General features: G+C 49.5%; 5 protein-coding genes across 5 annotated transcripts; 2 read left to right on the top strand and 3 right to left on the bottom strand.

Moving 5' to 3' along the window:
• Positions 1 to 571: 571 nt before the first annotated feature.
• GIQ15_05260 (phospholipid methyltransferase) lies at positions 572 to 1,651 on the top strand (the record flags this gene model as incomplete). The annotated part of the gene is made up of 3 exons (XM_033552677.1): positions 572 to 647; positions 733 to 846; positions 963 to 1,651. The coding sequence occupies 3 exons, from the start codon at positions 572 to 574 to the stop codon at positions 1,649 to 1,651; spliced, it is 879 nt and encodes a 292-aa protein (XP_033406407.1).
• Positions 1,652 to 1,878: 227 nt separating this feature from the next.
• GIQ15_05259 (uncharacterized protein) lies at positions 1,879 to 3,591 on the bottom strand (the record flags this gene model as incomplete). Its single annotated transcript, XM_033552676.1, has 1 exon — positions 1,879 to 3,591. One exon carries the CDS (start codon positions 3,589 to 3,591, stop codon positions 1,879 to 1,881), a length of 1,713 nt encoding a protein of 570 aa, XP_033406406.1.
• A 1,420-nt stretch (positions 3,592 to 5,011) lies between these two features.
• On the top strand, positions 5,012 to 6,685 carry GIQ15_05258 (SH3 domain signaling protein; the record flags this gene model as incomplete). The annotated part of the gene is made up of 4 exons (XM_033552675.1): positions 5,012 to 5,122; positions 5,206 to 5,424; positions 5,604 to 5,720; positions 5,771 to 6,685. 4 exons carry the CDS (start codon positions 5,012 to 5,014, stop codon positions 6,683 to 6,685), a joined length of 1,362 nt encoding a protein of 453 aa, XP_033406405.1.
• Positions 6,686 to 8,714: 2,029 nt separating this feature from the next.
• On the bottom strand, positions 8,715 to 10,267 carry GIQ15_05257 (uncharacterized protein; the record flags this gene model as incomplete). Its single annotated transcript, XM_033552674.1, has 2 exons — positions 8,715 to 8,808; positions 8,859 to 10,267. 2 exons carry the CDS (start codon positions 10,265 to 10,267, stop codon positions 8,715 to 8,717), a joined length of 1,503 nt encoding a protein of 500 aa, XP_033406404.1.
• Positions 10,268 to 16,434: 6,167 nt separating this feature from the next.
• GIQ15_05256 (RNA-3'-phosphate cyclase) lies at positions 16,435 to 18,117 on the bottom strand (the record flags this gene model as incomplete). The annotated part of the gene is made up of 1 exon (XM_033552673.1): positions 16,435 to 18,117. One exon carries the CDS (start codon positions 18,115 to 18,117, stop codon positions 16,435 to 16,437), a length of 1,683 nt encoding a protein of 560 aa, XP_033406403.1.
• Between the last annotated feature and the right edge of the window lie 748 nt (positions 18,118 to 18,865).

The raw sequence follows: 18,865 nt of genomic DNA, 5'->3' as shown, positions 1-18,865 counted from the left end.
TCTTTCTCCTTGTCCTCTGCATTATTTCGATATCTCATTCCCCCCCAACATCTTCTTCTCTCACCCATCATACCTATCTCTCTGGTTCTGCTTCCTTTTGTGTGTTTCTTCCAAGCATTAGTTAAAAATGCGGCAATCCGCATGTAAATGAAAGCTCTTTTTTTCCTTTGCGGAACCTTGTGCTAGTTGCCATAGTCTATAGATTGCTCCAGCCCCTTGATCGCACTCCAAGTATACGCCACCTCCAGTATATATGAACGTATGTCATAGTGTATAAATAGCAAATGAGCAACATAGCGTTGCCTTCAAAGCATTCTCCCTCGGTTATGATACCATTCACCATGCAGCTTAAACGGGATGCGGCCCAGAAACCGGGGATCGAAGGAAAAGGGTGACCGAGTACCCGAAACCTTGCATAGATCCCCCACATATAAAAGCAAGCTGGGAACACGAGAACAAGTAGCAAGGGCGTGTTTCTTCATTTCTCCTCTCTGGCATTGCACTCATATAAGTTCCTCATATCCTCCAGTCGTTCAACCAGGTCCCGGTCTAGTATATTGTTACCGCCACCATGTCGTTTCCTACGTTTGGGGAACGCATATCAGAGCTCGCTGAGCCAGGGTATATCGGAGTAGCTGCTACCTACAGTAAGTTTCCATGAAAAAGATAATTGATAACTTCAGAGACAGGAGAGAGATATGTTTTATACTCGGTCTAATACTCTGTTAAAAGGTTTCTTTTCCGTTATGTTTGAGTACATGTTCCGTGGCCAACCACTTGCACCTATATTCAAACTTCAGGAGATCAAGGAAGAAGCCTTCTCTAGGTTCTGGATCAAATTTTCTGGTAGGTTCATTGTGCTCTTATTCAATACTGTTTACTATCTACATCACGGCCCTGCTGGTCCGTAGATATAGATGATGTATCTTTGGTCTGTTTGACTCTTAACTAAACTGTCCCAGGCGCTCGCGATACACCAGATCCATCAGCTCCTGCGCCAGTGCCGGTTGCGTCAAATGCCCTGGTACCACCACTCCTCGCGCGGGCTGATGGAGTGGTTCTCGATCTTGGTCCGGGAACAGGAACCCAAACGCCACTTTTCACCAATCCGGATCTCCGTGTGATGTACGGCGCAGAGCCATGTCTAGGGCTACATAAAGATCTTCACAAAAAGGTCGAGTCATGTGGGTTAGCATCAAAATATCAAATCCTGCACTGCGGAGCTCAGCCGGAATCTCTACTTCCAGCGCTCAAGAAGGCTGGCGCACTCGATGACGCGAATAACGAAGGCAAAGGAATATTCGATTCTATTGTTTGCGTCCGAGTCCTGTGCTCGGTGCCTGAGCCTGAGAAGACGGTGAAGGGGCTCTACGACTTGCTTAAGCCAGGTGGGAAGATGTTGGTCGTTGAACATGTGGTGAATCCCTGGACTACACCTAAAGGAAGCACGATTGCGAGATTTGTGCAGGCGATATATGGGCTTTGTGGCTGGAATTTTTTCATGGCCGGTTGCAATTTGGACAGAGATACCGAGCGTACACTTCGAGCGGTCGCAGATGTCGATGGTGGATGGGGGAGTGTTGACCTAGAGACGCTGTTCGCCTCGGGCCCTCTGCCTTATGTCTCCGGAACTCTGGTCAAGCGGGAGTGAGAGTATGTACTGGGGATTTAAATGCTCGTCTTATGAAAATAAAGGGTGAACTGGTATTGTACACGGATATATGATAATATATATATATACGGTCCAAGGCTCTAAATAGAAATAGTAACTATGTTGTCGTAAATCATAAAATATATGGTCTCCCTAGAGATGCAACTAAACTCCACTTGATAGAGTGGGATATAAGTATTGGAACCCGCCCCGGCAATAATAATCCATCAGGGTACGCTGACGGCCGCTGGCTTCGGTCGACCTGGAGGCCACCAGTCGAATAAATCAAGTGCCTCTGTGGTCCATGGCCCTTGTTCGACTTCCTCTTCTGGTTCATCCACGGGCGGTGGGATTATTCTGTCTGGAAAAAATTTTGTTTGGACACTCCGTTTCTTAACCACAGGCTGAGGTGGTTTTAAGGCGGATGGATCCAAAACTGACCTCTCAGGGGGTGCATTCCTCTCAGACTGTAATGTTCGTGGGTGATCTTCACTAGGCCCAGCCTGGAGTGTGGTCTCCTCCGGGACTGGAGCGGACTCCGAGGTTTCCTGAATGATTGGGTCGGTAGCTGAGAGACTCCGCTGGATGACCGTAGAATTCCGTTTAGGCGTAGGGCACTTTGACTCCCTCATAGTAGCATCGCCCTCGTTGTGCTGACCATCACTTTGTCGAGCAGCGACTGTAGCTGGCTTAAAAAACCCCAATAAGTTCGTTGACTTTTGTGGCGAGGCATGAGGGGCCTCGCTATCGTTGTCATCGTCTTTAAGAAATTGTGCGGTAGACTGGTATGAGTTTATATTTTTATCTCTAGGCGTCAAGGCGGATGATGGCTTGGGTTTATCTGGTCTCCTGGATAAGTCGGCTGTCAGAGTTGCATTTTCAGCCGCTTTTCGTTTTTCTATTGATTTGGCTTCTTGTTCAGCAAGCCTATCCACAAATATAAGTTTCTTGCGAGGCTGCCTAGGAGCGACCTCAAGAGTCGTTGTTGGCAGATTTCCAAACATGGTAGTAAGAGATTGTTGATTAGATGATGTTTTACTACTAGACTTTTTTCGTCGATCCTTTGAGGGGGTGGGTTCGACTTCGACCGTACTCGCAGGACGGAATGAGGCATTTGAGGCGGATGCAAAGTTGGATTGTCGTGGATTTGAGGTCTTGTCACACAAATCTTTAACACCGCCTGATGTCCGGACTGGAGGGTGTGTGGTCCTCTGGTGGGTATCGTTAGGAGGACCTTCTCTGGGGGTTCGGGTAGCCTTAAAGATGCCTCGTTCTGGCGGTGGTGATCGTCTTGCTGGTCCTGGTGGTGGTGGTGGTGGTGGTGACACTGATGGCGACGGCGGCCGTGACTCCTCTAGATCGCATACAGGAGAGGGTTTTCGCTTCTTGGTCGGTCTCTCTATCCCGTCGGATGCTCGCATACTCTGATTCATCCTTGCCCGCTCCTCGTACGGGGATCTCACCACCCTCGCTGCGGGTGTGTTCTTCTTTATCCCCAAAACTTCGTTCAGCGATTTGAGCCTCCCGCTTGACGGATAAGGTGTTCTAAAATCATTTGTTCGTTCGTTATTGCTGCTGCTCTGGTAGGTCTGAGTCTGGCTCGGCTTTTTGGGTGACGGTTTCCGTTTATCTAGCAGCCCCGTCAGGTCAGTCACTGTACTCTCAAGCTGTTCGCCCGCCTGGACCATGACGCCCCTCTCCAATTCAAACTCGTCTCCATCCTGCAACATATCGCGGTCTCGCCAATGTAGATCGCCGACCAAATTCCCCGAGGAATCATAGACCATCACCCGCTTGTTGAAGGTATGGAATCGCAGAAATCCATCCTGCCACCTCTTGGCCTTCCGCTTGATATCGTGGGTGAAGAGGCATTGAAACTTGATCACGGGTGCGGTATTCTGCGTTGGCGGGACCGAGAGGGACGCTCTCTGTGAAGCCATGGCTTAGTATCGGCGCCTAATACCATGTCTTCGTCTCCTTCTTCTCAACGTTCCCCCCGGCTTCCAGTGCTCTGCTCGACATGAATAAGAAGAAGATACAAAAGTTCGACATCGAGACTTTCCTCTTTGGGCCAACGCGTCGACGCGTGACTTGCTTAGTCATTATCGATAAAGATGCTGACTCAGCTTTACTTTCCCTCGCCCAAGAAGGAAATCGCTACTTCACAGGTTGTAAATGGGTGAATATCGCAAGCATCTGGAGTATTTTCCATCCAGGAGACAGATTGCAGACCGGGAAAGATAGCCTGATTGGTCTTTCGTCGGCTGTCACCCATCTCAGGCGTTTGCTCGCCATACACGAACCCCTGTATGATAGAGTTCAGCCCGTTGGAAGAGGATAACTATACGCCGGAGAGCAAAAGGGCCCGAGAAAGGCGAAGAAACCTGACCGAGGAAAGGGACATACCTCTTTGCCGTGGCCAATTAAGGTATCGTCTTCTTTACCCACAGTCCAACAGGTTGGAAACGTCAGCAATTGCGGCGTCTAGCGTTGGCCGCGTATGGTCCTGGAGATAGGCATATCGCTATACATAGTACCACAGGGGGTGCTGAGGCCTAGGCTCGACATGGAGTACTCTTGCTCTTTAATTACGTTTGAATTAGATGCTAATAACCGCTCCTGGCGCCCTGTTATTTAGATAATAAGGTACGGAGTATCAGACACAGACAGCATCGCCTCTTCAACCCTCGCAAAAGCCATAGTTGAGTATAGCAAAATGCAACAGGGAAACACGATTGAGCTACAGAACGGAACTCCACCACTTGGCATTTGCTTAGGCTCAGGGTAGAGAAAGTATACACGACGTAATCGCTCGATGGTGACGATCGATACATCTGGGGGAACATTGCTGGGTGTGCCACTCATACATATGTATTACTGACCTTGCTTGCTGCTTGAAATCCAAAAAAAAAAAAGTTGCACAGAGGGCGCAGAAGTTGATGAAACAACAAGGATCACTCGACTCTTGACTCTGTGACGCAGCCGGTTTCCATGCTCTTACATACTTACACCCTACGCTCTATCCTCCTCCCTGCTTTTCGCCGGCCCAGCGTATAGCTCACGTATATACGCATGGTGGAACGCTGAGTGGCTCTGCAACTGGAGCCTTTGGCATGGTGGACCCCGCCGCGCCCATGCTTCGTTAATATCGACCTTCAAATTAATTTATCCTCTCCTCCGCAAGCAAGCTCTTCTCGCTTCTGAGAGCTCTGCCTGATCTCAATTAGTACCTGACAGCAGCCATCCAACCGATTCCATCGACCCGGCCAGAAGCTATCCAGGCAGGAGGTAACGGCGAAGCTCTGCCCTTGCTGCCCGCTACAGACACCAGCCGATGCCCGCCTATCGCAAACCGCCACCATGCTCAACATAAATCGCCAGTTTGGGAAGTTTATGAAACGTTCGGCGGACGAGAGCCAGGTCTCGGTTCTGCTTAAAGATTTCGACGACGCCGATAAACTGCTGCAGAAGGTATTTTCGGCCTAGTTTGCCTCCCTTTATCCTGATATCTCTGCTCGAGCTGGTCACTGACACCACCGTTCTGGACACGTTAGATCATTGAATCGAGTAAGGCATGGCGCGACGCATGGTCAGCCATCTTCACATACCAGGCTCGGCTTGTCCTAGAATTCGAGCAGCTATATAATCCCATCATTGGCGCATCGGAGCCATCGGCGGATCATACTCCTGCGGAGGTCCCTGAACACACACTACATCGAGTAGTTCGATTGAGAGAAGAATATGACTCGCTAAAGGCAGACCTGGTCGCGGAAGTGAGTGCTGTCGATGACCGAATAATTCGACCAGCTATGGATGCGAGAGATTATCTCCAGCCGTTGAAAAAAGTTATAAAGAAACGAGATGATAAAAAGGTTTGCTTTGACATGGCCACGATACCAGCTGGTGGTGATATCCGAAGAGAACATGAGCAAGCTGACCGGTTATTCTGTAGCTGGATTTCGAAAGATACCAAAGCCGAGTGGATTCTGGAAGAAAGAAGACGAAACGCTCTGATAGGGATAATGCTGCATTGTCAAAAGCTGAGATGGATTTAACCAAGGCTACAGATGTAAGCACCATTCTTCCCCTTTATAATATTCGGCATCTAACTTGATATAGGATTATAATGCAGCAGACGATCACCTTCGATCCATTCTCCCAGGGCTGATAACGGCAACGTTCTCTATCCTCCCACATCTCCTAGGCGCACAGATCGAGATTCAGAACACCTTGCTTGCCCTTTACTACACTACACTCCACACCTACTGTGAAGAGCAGCAGCTCCCCTCGCCTCCACCGCCAATGGAGGATATTATTAGGACATTTGACGAGAACTTTATCAATGTACAGCGTGAAATAGAGACATTCAACTGTGTTGCCGGCGGCAAGACTGCCCGCCAACCTCGAACATCTGGCGACCACAAGAACGGTAACCACACACTGTCAAATGGTCGTGCAGTTATCGGTGCTGGCAGCAGCTCGCGCAAACCATCTACTTCTCCGAAATCCATTTCTCGCCTACCGTCTACTCCGTCATTAGATGCCAAACCTCGAATCAATCGATATGCATCTTCATCACAGCTTGATGCTCCAGCTCCAGATCAGCACCACTCTCCAGCTTCAACGCATCACTCTCCCGCCTCAACACACGAGTTCCTTAATAATACTCTCCACCATGTTGCTTCAGCTCCCACTGCTCCCCATAATTCTCCCCACTTTATTCCTCCCATACCCACCGCGACGAAACCAGCCCAGGCCACAGCCACCTCGGCCATGGCTGGAGTAGCCTCGCTTGCAGCCGCAGCTGCTGCAAAGAAAAAACCTCCCCCTCCGCCACCACCACGCACACCATCCGCCAGCCAGATCCAATTCGTTACTGCACTCTATGACTTTGGTGGGCAGGGGGCGGGTGACCTTGTATTCAAGGAAGGGGATCGTATCCGCGTCATCAAGAAGACTGACAGTACCGATGACTGGTGGCAGGGAGAATTGCGCGGCGTCAGGGGTAGTTTCCCAGCCAATTATTGCTCATGAGCAAAACCAAAATAATACTAAAATGAATAGCAGGAACATTATCGTTGTTCGCCTTGTTTTCCCTTCATTTTAAGTATCTACTTGCTACGCCCTATAAATTTGTGTACTTGTGCTTCATGTCGATTCGCCTTCCTGCTCTTTACAATATTATAAAATCCCACCATTCGTTATTCATGCTAGTCTAATACATCTGACGTTAGATTTCTGCACATTATTCCTTCTCAGCAAGGTCTTGTCTTTGTCTCACTTTTAAATACCGTTGGGGCGGCCTCTCATTCCTTCGTCACACGTAGTGTGAATTTGCGAAGAGTGAAATGTAACGTGAAAAAAATAGTGCGACCGCAGTCGGCCATCCTGGAGAAGAGGCCAGGCTTGTTAGAGTATGAATCGCACATTTGAGCTGTGAAAACCCCTAGCTATTTGGTTTTGAACATCGTCGTAGCTAAAGACCATATTCACAGTATAGATTCTGAGTACCCGTTTCAACGGCTGATAGACTGGCGAAGATGGTTTGAAAGGCAGACTAAGATAGCATTATCCACTACATTATGTCTCTGGTACAAGCGTTGAAAATGAAGATAGCCGATGCTTAACAATAATTGATTATTCTATGTATAGGTATCATGTACTCAAGCAAAGATAACTCAATGCCTCGAAGCCCCAACATACACTAAAATATTCCAAACCACAAGCCAAACACTTGAGGAGAACACATTGAAAAGGTGGGCAGAACCAGCCCGTTTTATAACCTCAAAGAAACACAGGTTCAGGGGTTCCTTCTACTGAATCTCCTCTACCCGTCGCCTGACTTCGCTCACTCAAAAATATATCCACCATTCGTTTAGTGCTAATCGTACTATGAAGGCCGTTGAGTTTCGATGCATAATTAGGTCGGTCAGCTTGACGGTATGAGCTAGAACCCCTTTTGTTCTCTTTGGTGATACTCGCTGGTTCGCGTCGGGGGCGCACGGAGTTGAACTGGATTTCCTGAAGTAGCTGCTTGCTATCACTGTGGTATAATGGTGAGGCTGACTTCCCATATCGACCTCGGAAGGAGTGGTTGACTCTGGAAGTTGGGGAGCCTTCTGAAGCGGCAGTAGCTTCGGCAGGCCTTGTTTTATTATACAAAAGGGGGGATATAGATGCCGACGTTGGCGTCCTTGAGACGCTTCTGGCACGAATAGATAAAGGCGACGGGCTCATTTCGCTATCGCATAGAATTGGAGTACAGGCCTGGTGGACAGTGGGCGTATTCATAGTCGGCTTCCGCACAACTGTACTACCTGCTGACAGAGTACCACTTGGCGAGCAGCGCAGCGGCCGTGAGAAATTATTCTTTGAATTAGATAACGGTTCTGTCGGATCTAGCTTGTGTTTATCTTCCCCTGGCCTAGCCTGGCTTCCGGTTTGGGAACTGGATAATTCAGTGAGTGCAAGTTTACTTCGAGGTAATGGAGATTGCTCGGGTTCTTGATGATCAAGATCATCAATTTGTGCATTTTCTCGATAGTGGCCAGAAATGGTATATGAAGGCTTGCCTAAACTGGTCGAGCGGGCTGCGGCATCAATTAAGTCCATCTGGGAATTCATCCATGTTTTCCAATCAGTACTACTTCCTCGGATGGCTTGACTGGGGCGCCTGGGGCCTTCAAGTGTTCTGGGGCGATAGGGTAGACGGTGGCTGTCAAATATTGTAACAGTTCCTCCCTCATCATCAGAATCTGATACATCAAAATTAGTCTGGCTTTGGTCCGGAGACATCACGCCTGTCGTCCTAGAGTAGACGCTTGGGGACATTGGTGGATTAGGATTGCCAGTGGCTCTAGTAATGATCACACTGCCTGTGTCATCTCGAATCCCTAGTCGTTCATCTTCATATTGTAATACCTCATTTGTTACCTCTATCCGAGAATCAGGCATACCCAATTCATCATTGGCCACGAGTCCACGAAGAGTTTGTTCTGACTGTCGTCGGGAAATCATTTCGTTGTTCCGTGCAATTTCCTGCGGCGTTAATCGAACAGTGCGATTAGACCTCACAGAAAATTGGCTCCGGGCACTCGGGGAACCCCTTGTGGGATGCTTTGAATACCGTATGGGCGATGCACCCGGTGACTGTTTGACTGCCCGAATTGTCAAGGGCGAACAGTTCGCTGACGCCTCCCGGACTGACTTGGCCTTGTGTTTCAGGGGTGAAGTCGATTTATCCATTCCCTTATTCTTAACCTCATCGATATTTCGCATAAGCGCAGAAAACATTCGCTGGCTATCAATATCAACAGTATTATCCCGAGGTTGCCGGAAAATGGAGTATCCATCATGGCGGTGACGGCCGGGTGAGGGTGTGGGTGTGTACGCATCACTATCTTCACGAATGATGTCCAGCCCTTGTCGAGCCATCGGAGGAGGCTGTTTCATGGTTATCGTGTTCGCAGCTGTCGAGTCTGTCCAACTTGTCACGCGAGAATTTGACGTGGCCATACTAGAACTGCTCTTCATTGACCGGACGCTAGGGGCTGCATTGGCTACACTTCGCGAAGATAGCTGGTCGCGATAGCTAGCGTAATCGGAGGAGCCCTCAAAGGAGATAGAGTCTTCAGATGAGCCGATATCGCCAGAATCGAGGTGGTGTTGGGTGTCAATCTGCTCTGATGACCCCCCATTGGTACCCGATGACCGCCTTCCGAAAATTCGGCGGAGGCTATTTTTGATAGAAAACGAAAACAAACGTCCTTTGGGTCCACGATGGGTATCATTAGGCGTGTAGGCTGAGGGGGTGGACCTGGCATTCGCTCCATTCGACCTCATAGATTTCTTGAAAGGCTTTGGGTCTGGTCGTGGCTTGCGCCCGACAGCTGAATCGGACACATTCGCGATTCGCTTTTGCTCTAAGCTCTTCCTAAACTGCTCTCTAGCTAGTTCAATCGGGATATCCGGAGGTTTCGCCTGACGTTCTGGGACTGGAGTTGATTCGCTACCGCCCCTGAAAAATGACAGGGACCTCCGAAGGGTGCGACGGGATAAACGGCCAGTGCCCGAGCTGGTACTTCGGTTACCGTTCCTCTGAGGGGAGCGTCTTGATTCATTGGAACTCGAGAGCCGATGCGTGGAAAACATGGATTTTGATTTCCGAAGCCTCCGATAGGACGATGGTTGCGACGAGACTGCTTCATCATTGGCGGAGCTCGTGTTAGGCTGATGCTGCTCATCCTTAGCTTTCTCGGCCATGGAGGGGTGTTCTTCTTGTTTGACTGTCTCAGCAACTTGGGCTGGCTGGCTATAGCTATCGCTTCCTGTGTCCCCGGATAGGATGCTTTCTTGCATCGACGATTGGTGTGTACGTTGTCGACGACCGCCATCAACGCTGCATGACTGCTCGCGTGATCCCTTTGCAGTCGATGAAGACGACGAAGGACGATTACCGTGACGCCGCATAGCGAGGGATGCTGCTGCTAATGCCTGTAGCTGCGCCAGCTCCGCATTAAAGGCTTCGGCTGGGGCTGCCGGGCGACGAGACTGAACGGAGACTGAGGATTTCGACCTCCTAACTCTCTTATTGGTGCTCGAGTTTCTAGAAAGCATTTTGTCTCAAGCTGATGGCTGACAATATTCTCATAAAATACACGTAGTATTTCAGATGAAACGTAGCGAGTATGCAATATAGAAGATAAAAGCGTATGCATTATGCACTCTGATATCGCGTTCTTGGAGAAGAATTGGCCCAATGTTTATGTTATAGCCCGGAGAGCAGAGCAAGTCCATGGCCAGAAGGGGCAACCAGGCCATTCCATCTCGGCTTCCTTTTCGTCTGCGTAAACATCAGATGTAAAAAAAGGCGTAAAGATCCAGCAGGCGCGTTCACGATGCGTAGAAGGAGTAGACCGGTTACATCTTGTCATTGATATAATATACCATTGACTGATACGCCATGACTGATATAATCAATAACCTGATATACCATTGACCCGGTATAACCATTGACCTGAATCATTGACTGGTATGATATCGGCATGGTTGAGGCATATCTTTGTATAGATCTATCTTGTCTGGAAACTGGATCGTATATCGACGGTATGAAGACATCGCCGGTCAACATTGACTGCCGACTGCTCGACTGTATCGACCACGACACCGGCTGCCATCACATCTCGCACGAAACGAGAGAGCGTTCGACCTGATGACCGATGACCGATGACCGATGCGCGATGACCTGATGACCTGCTATCTTGCAGGATGTGCATGCCGGCCCCTGTCCTCGCGTCTCCCGCGTCTCCGTCTCCCGTCCCTCGCCTCCCGCATGTTCCTGGATGAGTCGTGAGCTCCGGGTAAAGTCTGCCAGCCCTGCAGAGTCGAGTCGTGATGCTGGCGCAGGCCGTGGACGTTTGATGCTGGAAAGCTGGGAGGAAGAGGGCGTCTCGTGACCTGCCGGCATCACGACTCGGGACTTCAAGGTGAAGAAACGTCCAAGATAAACCCAAGATACAACGCTACGGATACCGTTCGCGCCAATATGCGAGCGTGAAAGGGATGAGACAGCTCCTCTTGCAGCGTGAGATACAAGAGCCCACTTTGCCCGCATCGAGCTATACGACGCGAAAGTAAAAACCGAACCGCAACATGCCAGGAGCCCTGTAAGAGGTTGACCGTGTATCTATCCATCTAAATAGCAACTATCTCTGCTAACTACCAACCATGCAGTCAAGACGAGACATGTGCCTAACAGGCTACTTGGAGGCGCACCTGGCGGCCAAAGCCTAAAGAATCCAGGGAGGGAGGCTTTGGACTCGTTTTTAAGCTTCTTCGCCAGAGAAGAGAGGAGAAAGCCAAAGAATATGAACGGAAGAAAAAGGAGAGAAGAGAGAGAGAGAAAAAAAGCAAACTAAGGAAGCAAGATTGCGGCTTTCCCGTCCGTGCCTGCTTGCTGCCCAACCCCCTCTCTAAGGCATCGTTCCATTACGCGATAGGAATCAGAGTTGGATAGTGCAAACGCCAGCAGCGAATTGCCGAAAAGTGAAAAGCAAAAAGCGAAAACTGGAAGAGAAACCCCGAATTGCTGAGACTTGGGGAATCTATGACTGTTTGCTGCACTCCTGGCTTGGCTGACTGCATCGTGCATGCGCGAGTTAGTTACCAGCCTCAGCGTGACCGGAGTAGCGGAAGTATGGAGATGATGCATGCGTACGGAGTGTTCATCGGAAGCACTGCCACTCGTTCTACCGCGGCTCACCAGTTCTCTCCCCCCTCTCTCTTTTCTCTTTTCTTCTTCCTACGGAGTTGGGCAGATATATCACTCAATTGACCTGGGTGTCTGTCTTTGCTCTTACGCTGTCGACAACACTTGATCCAGTACTCCCTGTCATTCTTCCAACCCTTTCTATTTTTATTCCATACGCCTGCGCCGCAGGAATGCGCACCTACCATGCCCATCGACATCATACGATAAGCGTCGGCGGCTGCATATAGATCCTGAGAAAACCGTTGATCGTGGCTTGACATGATGCCCAACTTGCATAACGAAATGCACCAAGGATCATGGTGAGGGAAAGAACCCGAAAAGACGGAAGCAGGAGTTACTCCGTACAGCACCGCGTACATGTGTCAGCTGGGATCGTTAATTAGTTATTCTCCTTACGTACTTGCATCGCTTGGATATGCAGAGTGACGGAGCGCTATGCAGGGAGATGATATAAACCGCATGCAAGTCACTATTAATAATCCATCTGGGAGAGAGAAAAAACAAAGCACCCTGCCTTGCGTATGTACATCACTTTAGCCAAATAAGCTTAAAAAGACATTTTCTGTCTTTTTTTCGCTGTTTTTCTTTTTGGCCCTGGCTCCCCCGGTTAATTAAACCCATCATCCCTCTGGCCCTGTGCTGACGACGACCTGATCGCCCTGTACGGCCTCATCCTACGATGACATGGCAAGGCAGGCAAAGCATTGGCGCTGGCATGGCGGGACAGGGCTGTCTCTTGTCCCGCCGGAGATGAATGGAGGAGGAGGGGGGGTCCAGTCCAAAGTCCGGACTCCAGACTTGCTGGCAGAGAGAGGACGCTCTGGGGATGAAGGGAAAGGGTGAAACCGTTCGACCCGTACGAGATTAGCATCCAGAGGATCTACTCCGAACCACGGTAGCCTGCGATGCTTGGTGCACTGTCTACTCCGTACATTACTTGCATAAGGGGGGGCGAGTATCGGATACCGGGCGTGTACCAGGTAGGCAGGTAGCAGTATCCGTATATACTGTACGCCGTGTCCAAGTCCCATGTTCCATGTTAGGGACCTCTCTGGCAGGGCAGCCGTAACTGGCTCACAGGCAAACTGGTTCACCCGCTCGGAGTGAAGATAAAACAGGGCTGAGGCGAACAGCTGGAAACGAAACTTGACAGATTGACAGCCTAGTCCTTGTCTGCCCATCCACACCTGCGGTACGAGTGCTCCGTAAACAAGAACGCTTCTAGATCGTTCAAGCGAGCCTTCTAGTGTCTTGTCGCTCCGATGGCGACGCCGCCAGGCTCAGCTTTATCAGCTCGACGGGCGAAAGCAGGAGAAAAGTCGAAAAAACCTGAGTCTGGCCCCCGTTGCCGATGGATCCGCCGTTATTCACGCCTTTCTCGACGGGCCCGACGCTAATTTGATGCCATCCAATTGCGAGGATCCAGGGCAGGTCGCCGTTAGACCCATCGACCGTTTTTTCCTTTTATTTTTCTTTATTTTTTCTTTATTTTTTTTTTCTTTATTTTTCTTCCCTTTACATTTTATATTTTCTTTTCCCATCGTTTTATCAAAACAGGTAATCTTACTCTCTGACTTAGTTTCCGTAGTCCTTTGTCTAAGCCGCAGAGATATCTACCACTGCTCTGGGAGAGGGAGGTATATCAGCGCGGGCATTAAGATCGTTCCATGGCCGGTAACAAAACCTGTTTGGGTGGAATCGCCGGCTGTTTCAGACCATGTTGATGCCTGACATAGCAGACAGCAGACAACAGCACCAGCACCAGTAACTAGATACTCCGTATAGCGAAAGACGGTGTGATCAAAGGGCGGTGTCATCACAGCCAGTAGCAGCAGACGCAGACTCGTAGTTATACAACAACCTAACCACCCCCCTCCAGCGCCGGGCGTACTCCGTACTCCGTCCTCCAGGTTGGGCTGCGAGTAGACAGCTTTCCACGGAACGAACGGGGGGGCAGGCAGAGATTGGCCCGCTGGATGTGACAGCAACGCAAGGCCGTATATATCTCGAGCGTATTAAGGCGTGGCTGAGCTAGGGAAGAGATAAAAGGACGGCGGACGCTCTTCCAGCTTCTTCTTCGCCTCTTCCTGGCCCTACGATCCTCGTGACGGTGATCCACTGCAATTCCCGCCTTGACGAAGCCCAGGAGTGCGCGCGCGCAAGTCTAAAACAGCCGAACTGTTTGGCCCTTTTCCCCCTCGAACGCTGGATATCTTTATATACGGACCTTCTCCCCTGCCTCTCCCCACTCTCTCCTCATCCGTTGGCCTGCCATTCCTTTCTGTCGTTGTTTATTATATCTAATCCGGACGCTGTTCCATTCCACTCCTTCATACCGCATCTGATATCGATATCTGCATCCATCTTCTACATCTACACATCTACCCGCCAGCTGGGTCTGAAAAGTTTGAACCGGTTACTACAGTTATAATCATGTATTCCTGCGTCAACTACCCTCGCGGATGCCGTGGCCGTGTCAACATTGACGGCGCAAAGTGTGCTACTTGCGTGGTAGGTCTTCCCTTTGCAACAGTATAATTATCAATGCTAACTATTCAGGCCTCCAATCTTCGCCGTCCGGCTTCTCCGTCTCCGTTTGGGTCTGCATTCCGCTCCCAGCCTGCCTATCGACGGGCGTGGCTGGACGAGAAGAACGAAGACGACGAGTAGGCCGTTGGACCGGTTTTGACCTTGCCACCAAAAGCATTTCAACATACAACTTTTTCACATATATATTTACTTATTCGAAATTGGACTGGATTCCTCACACCATCACACTCCCTTTCTATCTGCCTGGGCGCAAATTAAAGACAAAAAAAGTTAACCTGCCGACGACCCAAAACCCATTCGATCCTTTACCTCGACAACGCATACCAAGCAGAGACTGCTCGACATGCCGCTTCTCAAGGCGCCCCCCTGGACTAGGGGTCAAATGCTTGCCCGCCTTGCCTCTTTCTTCTCTTCCGCTTACTTTTTCCCCTGGATCGGACCGCTATTTATCTACATAGTATGACTATTTTATACGCCGAGTTGACTGCATCTGGAGGCTATCGTGTTTTGCATTTTTTAGCAGATTGGATTTCTGTTATTCTGGACTTGTTATCGCCTGTACTGCTTCTGCTGTTTTTTACTGTTAATTCTGTTACATACCTCCATAGCAACATACCCCCTTTTTCGCTTGCCTATCCTATCTGCTGTGCCACACCTTAACTTTTTTAATGTGAAAAAGAAAAAAAAAAAGCCCCCTGGACGCCTTTCCGCCTTCAAACGACAAGTCCACTTTCCAACCGCAAAGCCTTTCTCTTCCTCTGCGACTTGCTGTGTGTTTTTCTCCCTGTGTGGGAACACAAGCGGTCTCCACCCGCAGCCCAACATCAAAAGGAAAATAGGGACCATATTTTGGGTTGGCGGTTTCAGGGGGTGGCAAAGGGTCCTGATACAATCGATACATGGCGGCCTGGGATGCGAAGAGATCGATCTAAGTGGAGGTCTCGTATGCTAAAACAAAGAACTCATCCACAAGTGCCACCACCAAATGTCCGTTTGCCTTCAACCTTTCGTTTTTTTCGCCTTCTGCCCGCCTAGCCGGTTTATTGTTTATTGTTTCTTTATTGCCTTATCATAGACTTTTGTATTTTGTGATTCAAGTCCTGCACCTGGTCCTGGCGGCCGCAGTTCATATAGTACTTATTGATCTTCCCTCGCTCTGCATTTCGCTAGTCCCTCGTTTGGCTTTTCCAGCTCTATATTCATGACGTAAAAGCGACAGGCTTATACAAGATGACGATAAATCCACGTGTTGGGGGGGCTCGTTGCAATTTTATAAGATTAGCTGTGTTTCCCGCCAGTTCCCCCTATTCCCGTGTCGATGTAATCTCTCGACGCGATGCTAAGACCTGCGATCATCAAAACGCCGAGATACTTGTCTTATTCAACGGCAATCCGTGGCCCTTGCTAGCCTTCTAGCACTGAACATGGGCTAGAAAGCTTTTCACCGCGGACCCAACGTCCTCCCCATTGGTAACTGCTAGTGGTAGCCTCCGCGAGGGCTTGCAAGGACTTTGCTTTTTAGCCTCCAGATCTTCAACTCGCAGAGCAGCCAAAATGACATCATATCGCCGTCCTGACTGCTGCTTAATCCATTGGGCGCCGTTTCTTTTCTTTTTTCTCCCCGCTCCAGGACCTGGCTGGAAATTCTAGCCTCAGCCTGAGCAGATCCGAGGATTTTTCCCCCTAGCAGCCCTGGAAAATCGATCATTGGGCGTTAGCATGAAGATATGCGAGTATAAAGCCTTCCGCCAACTAGTTATCCGTTGGTGCGCTCAAGGTGCTGCTCCTAGCAGCGCAACTATGGCAACGTGAAACAGGGCCTAGAGTGTTGAGATGGACCCCGTCGCTGGCACTATTTAGTTTAGTTTTAATATAATGTGCCCAAATCGAGGAGAAGAGTGCTCTCAAGTCCCAATAATGGGCGATCGTGCTATTGAACCCGTTACGCTAAATGTTGTCTTTCTCAACATCCAAGCATCTGTTCACATACCCACCTTGCAGTTTGAGTATGAAGGCTGAGTCCTTCTCCTTCATCCCGCTCCCCGCCCTTGTTTGTCGACAAACAAGGGCGGGGATGGGCCAATCTCCCAAGTGCTTCAAATACAACGATCTGATCCCTCATATAAACATCCACGGCCCTCTTGGGCAGGATTATCCGCCCGCATTTCCCCTGGTCCCCTGGATTGCCTTCAAATTCATCCATCAGATCTGTCACACATTGATCAACCATGCCCTTCATCCTTTCAAGAATGTTACTAGTCCATTCGCTAGATTTTGGCACCTTCCTGCTTTTCCCGTGCTTAGGCTTGTCCCCGGTTGATTGTCCGTGGAAAGATGAATAAAGTGCATCTCTTCCTAGCCGGAACCCTGTCGATGTGTGAGCGACAAGCAGGATATAGGTCTGTGAGTAGTGAGATGTCGCCTCTGAGGTATGCAAATTAACGACCACGTCATCAATGTGCGGTTGCATCTCGTTTTCCTTTGCGCCGATCCCTTGCGTGACTGGCACGCTTTGCTCGCCGGCCCGGCGGGTAAGCTCTTTCAATAGCGTTTTAATTGTTTGGTGTTTGAGGAAATCTCGAGCGGTTTGAGGTGGTCCCTGCTTCATCTTACAAGCATCATCCATATAACCCTGGTCCCCAGTCTCGTGACAATCATTTTTCTCCTCGTCTTCTTCCTCTTGACCGCTATACGGGCTTTGATGCTTGTATGCACGATGGTAGGATGCAGTTTTGTCTCTCAACTTCCTGTCCTTGTTGCGGCGCCTCGCCACCTTTGGAGACAGCTCCGTCAGGAGATTCTGTGCAAGGGTATCTGGTGCAAGAATTGTAACATCAACTTGTGTGATAACCCCTTTGTCAAATGCCTCGAGACCTATGCTCGGGAATATTATAAGGGGGGTTTCGGCCTGAGCTCTGCCGCTGTCGTGCGACGGTGATGATATCGTGTCCAACTCTGCTGTTCCATTTGCCGATAGTGGCGAAATAGTAAATGAAACCGCTCCCAACTCTGCCCACTGACCCGAAGCCCATCCTCGTTTCTTCAGTTTAACAGATAAGGGAGGGAGACCAAGCTTGGTAAAGTTTGGGCTAAGGACTTGAGATATATAATCGTACGACGGAGAGAAGGACACATTGGTACCGCCTGTGATATTTAATCGTATCTCCTTCAGTGAGGCCCCGGTGTCTAAAGCATTGCCGGCTTCAGCAGTCGGTGTGCAGGCACCGGCAAACAGCAGATATGGATAAAGCGCCTGGAAAATCAAGAAAACTGAACCTGGGCTTGATAGCCGAATGTCATATTCCGGTTTAATAGTCACACGCGGTGAATCGTGCATCGAACTCAAAGACAGCTGCTGTAACGATGTGATCGTGCCTCTCACTTCCGGATCCGCATCTTCTTGCTCGCTCCTTGGATAAAAGATCACTTCATGTCGTCCGACCTGGTTTCCCTTTGCCGTCCCTCCACAGACTTCAAGCAGGAATTTGATTGCAGCACAATGCGAGGCCTTTAACCCCTTGGAGTCTCTTCGGTTCCCACGTATGCGATTGATTGTCACTGGTTCTCCGGTCAAGGCAGATAGAGCCACAGCGATGCGTACTAACTGGCCGCCACCTTCGAGCGTGCTTCCATCTAGAAGCCGCATCGTACCCCTTCTGTGCGATAAAAGTACTGTGAAATTGCCGTCCACGTCCGATCTATAGTTCAAAGGCGAGCTATCATCGAAGGATACAAGCTGCGGCCCAGTATTTATCCAACTTGAGATCCCAAGAAGCCGTAGACGTGAGTCATCAGGAATGACTCGGAAAGGGCCAGGCAGCAAGGCCTCTTTGCATGGCTGCTATCGTCCATGCAACAGGCGTAGGGTGAGGACGTCTCGACTTCACTATCCCCGGACGACGTCGAGGAGTTTGCTGTAGTGTACAAGAGCTACTCATGCTGTGTTGACTGAGTTAGCAACCTTGGCACGTCTACATACGCCAAGGCAACTCCATACACAATTCCACCCGCGCTGACCATGTAGACACAAGTAGACACAAGTAGAGAATAAGATATATATAGTAAGCCCTTCGTAGGCTGTCTGTCAAATTGTGTTATTATGTGGTAGCAGTTCAAGATGCCTGTATTCGTTGCAGAGGTCTAGATCTTTTCTTCGTTTTGTCCCGAGACGTTTATTCCAGGTAGCTTATCACAGAGGATAATTGAATAGTTACTCCATACCATATCATAAGATAAGAGCCGCTTAGACCTTCTCATCTATAGGTTTGTCGTTTCAAATTAACGGGCCTAGATCACTATCGAGTGTAGGTGTAGATATTTAGCTTGCCGTATAGCGTCGAGAAACACGAAGCCCCGCATTGTCAAACAAAGCTCGTCGCCTCTGCTCTCCTTGA

Source organism: Arthroderma uncinatum (assembly GCF_011692745.1).
Source record: "Arthroderma uncinatum strain CBS 119779 chromosome Unknown scaffold3, whole genome shotgun sequence".
In the NCBI taxonomy this organism is placed as follows: Eukaryota; Fungi; Ascomycota; class Eurotiomycetes; order Onygenales; family Arthrodermataceae; genus Arthroderma; species Arthroderma uncinatum.
Note: the sequence above shows the minus strand (reverse complement) of the source record. Positions and strands in the feature narration are given on the sequence as shown.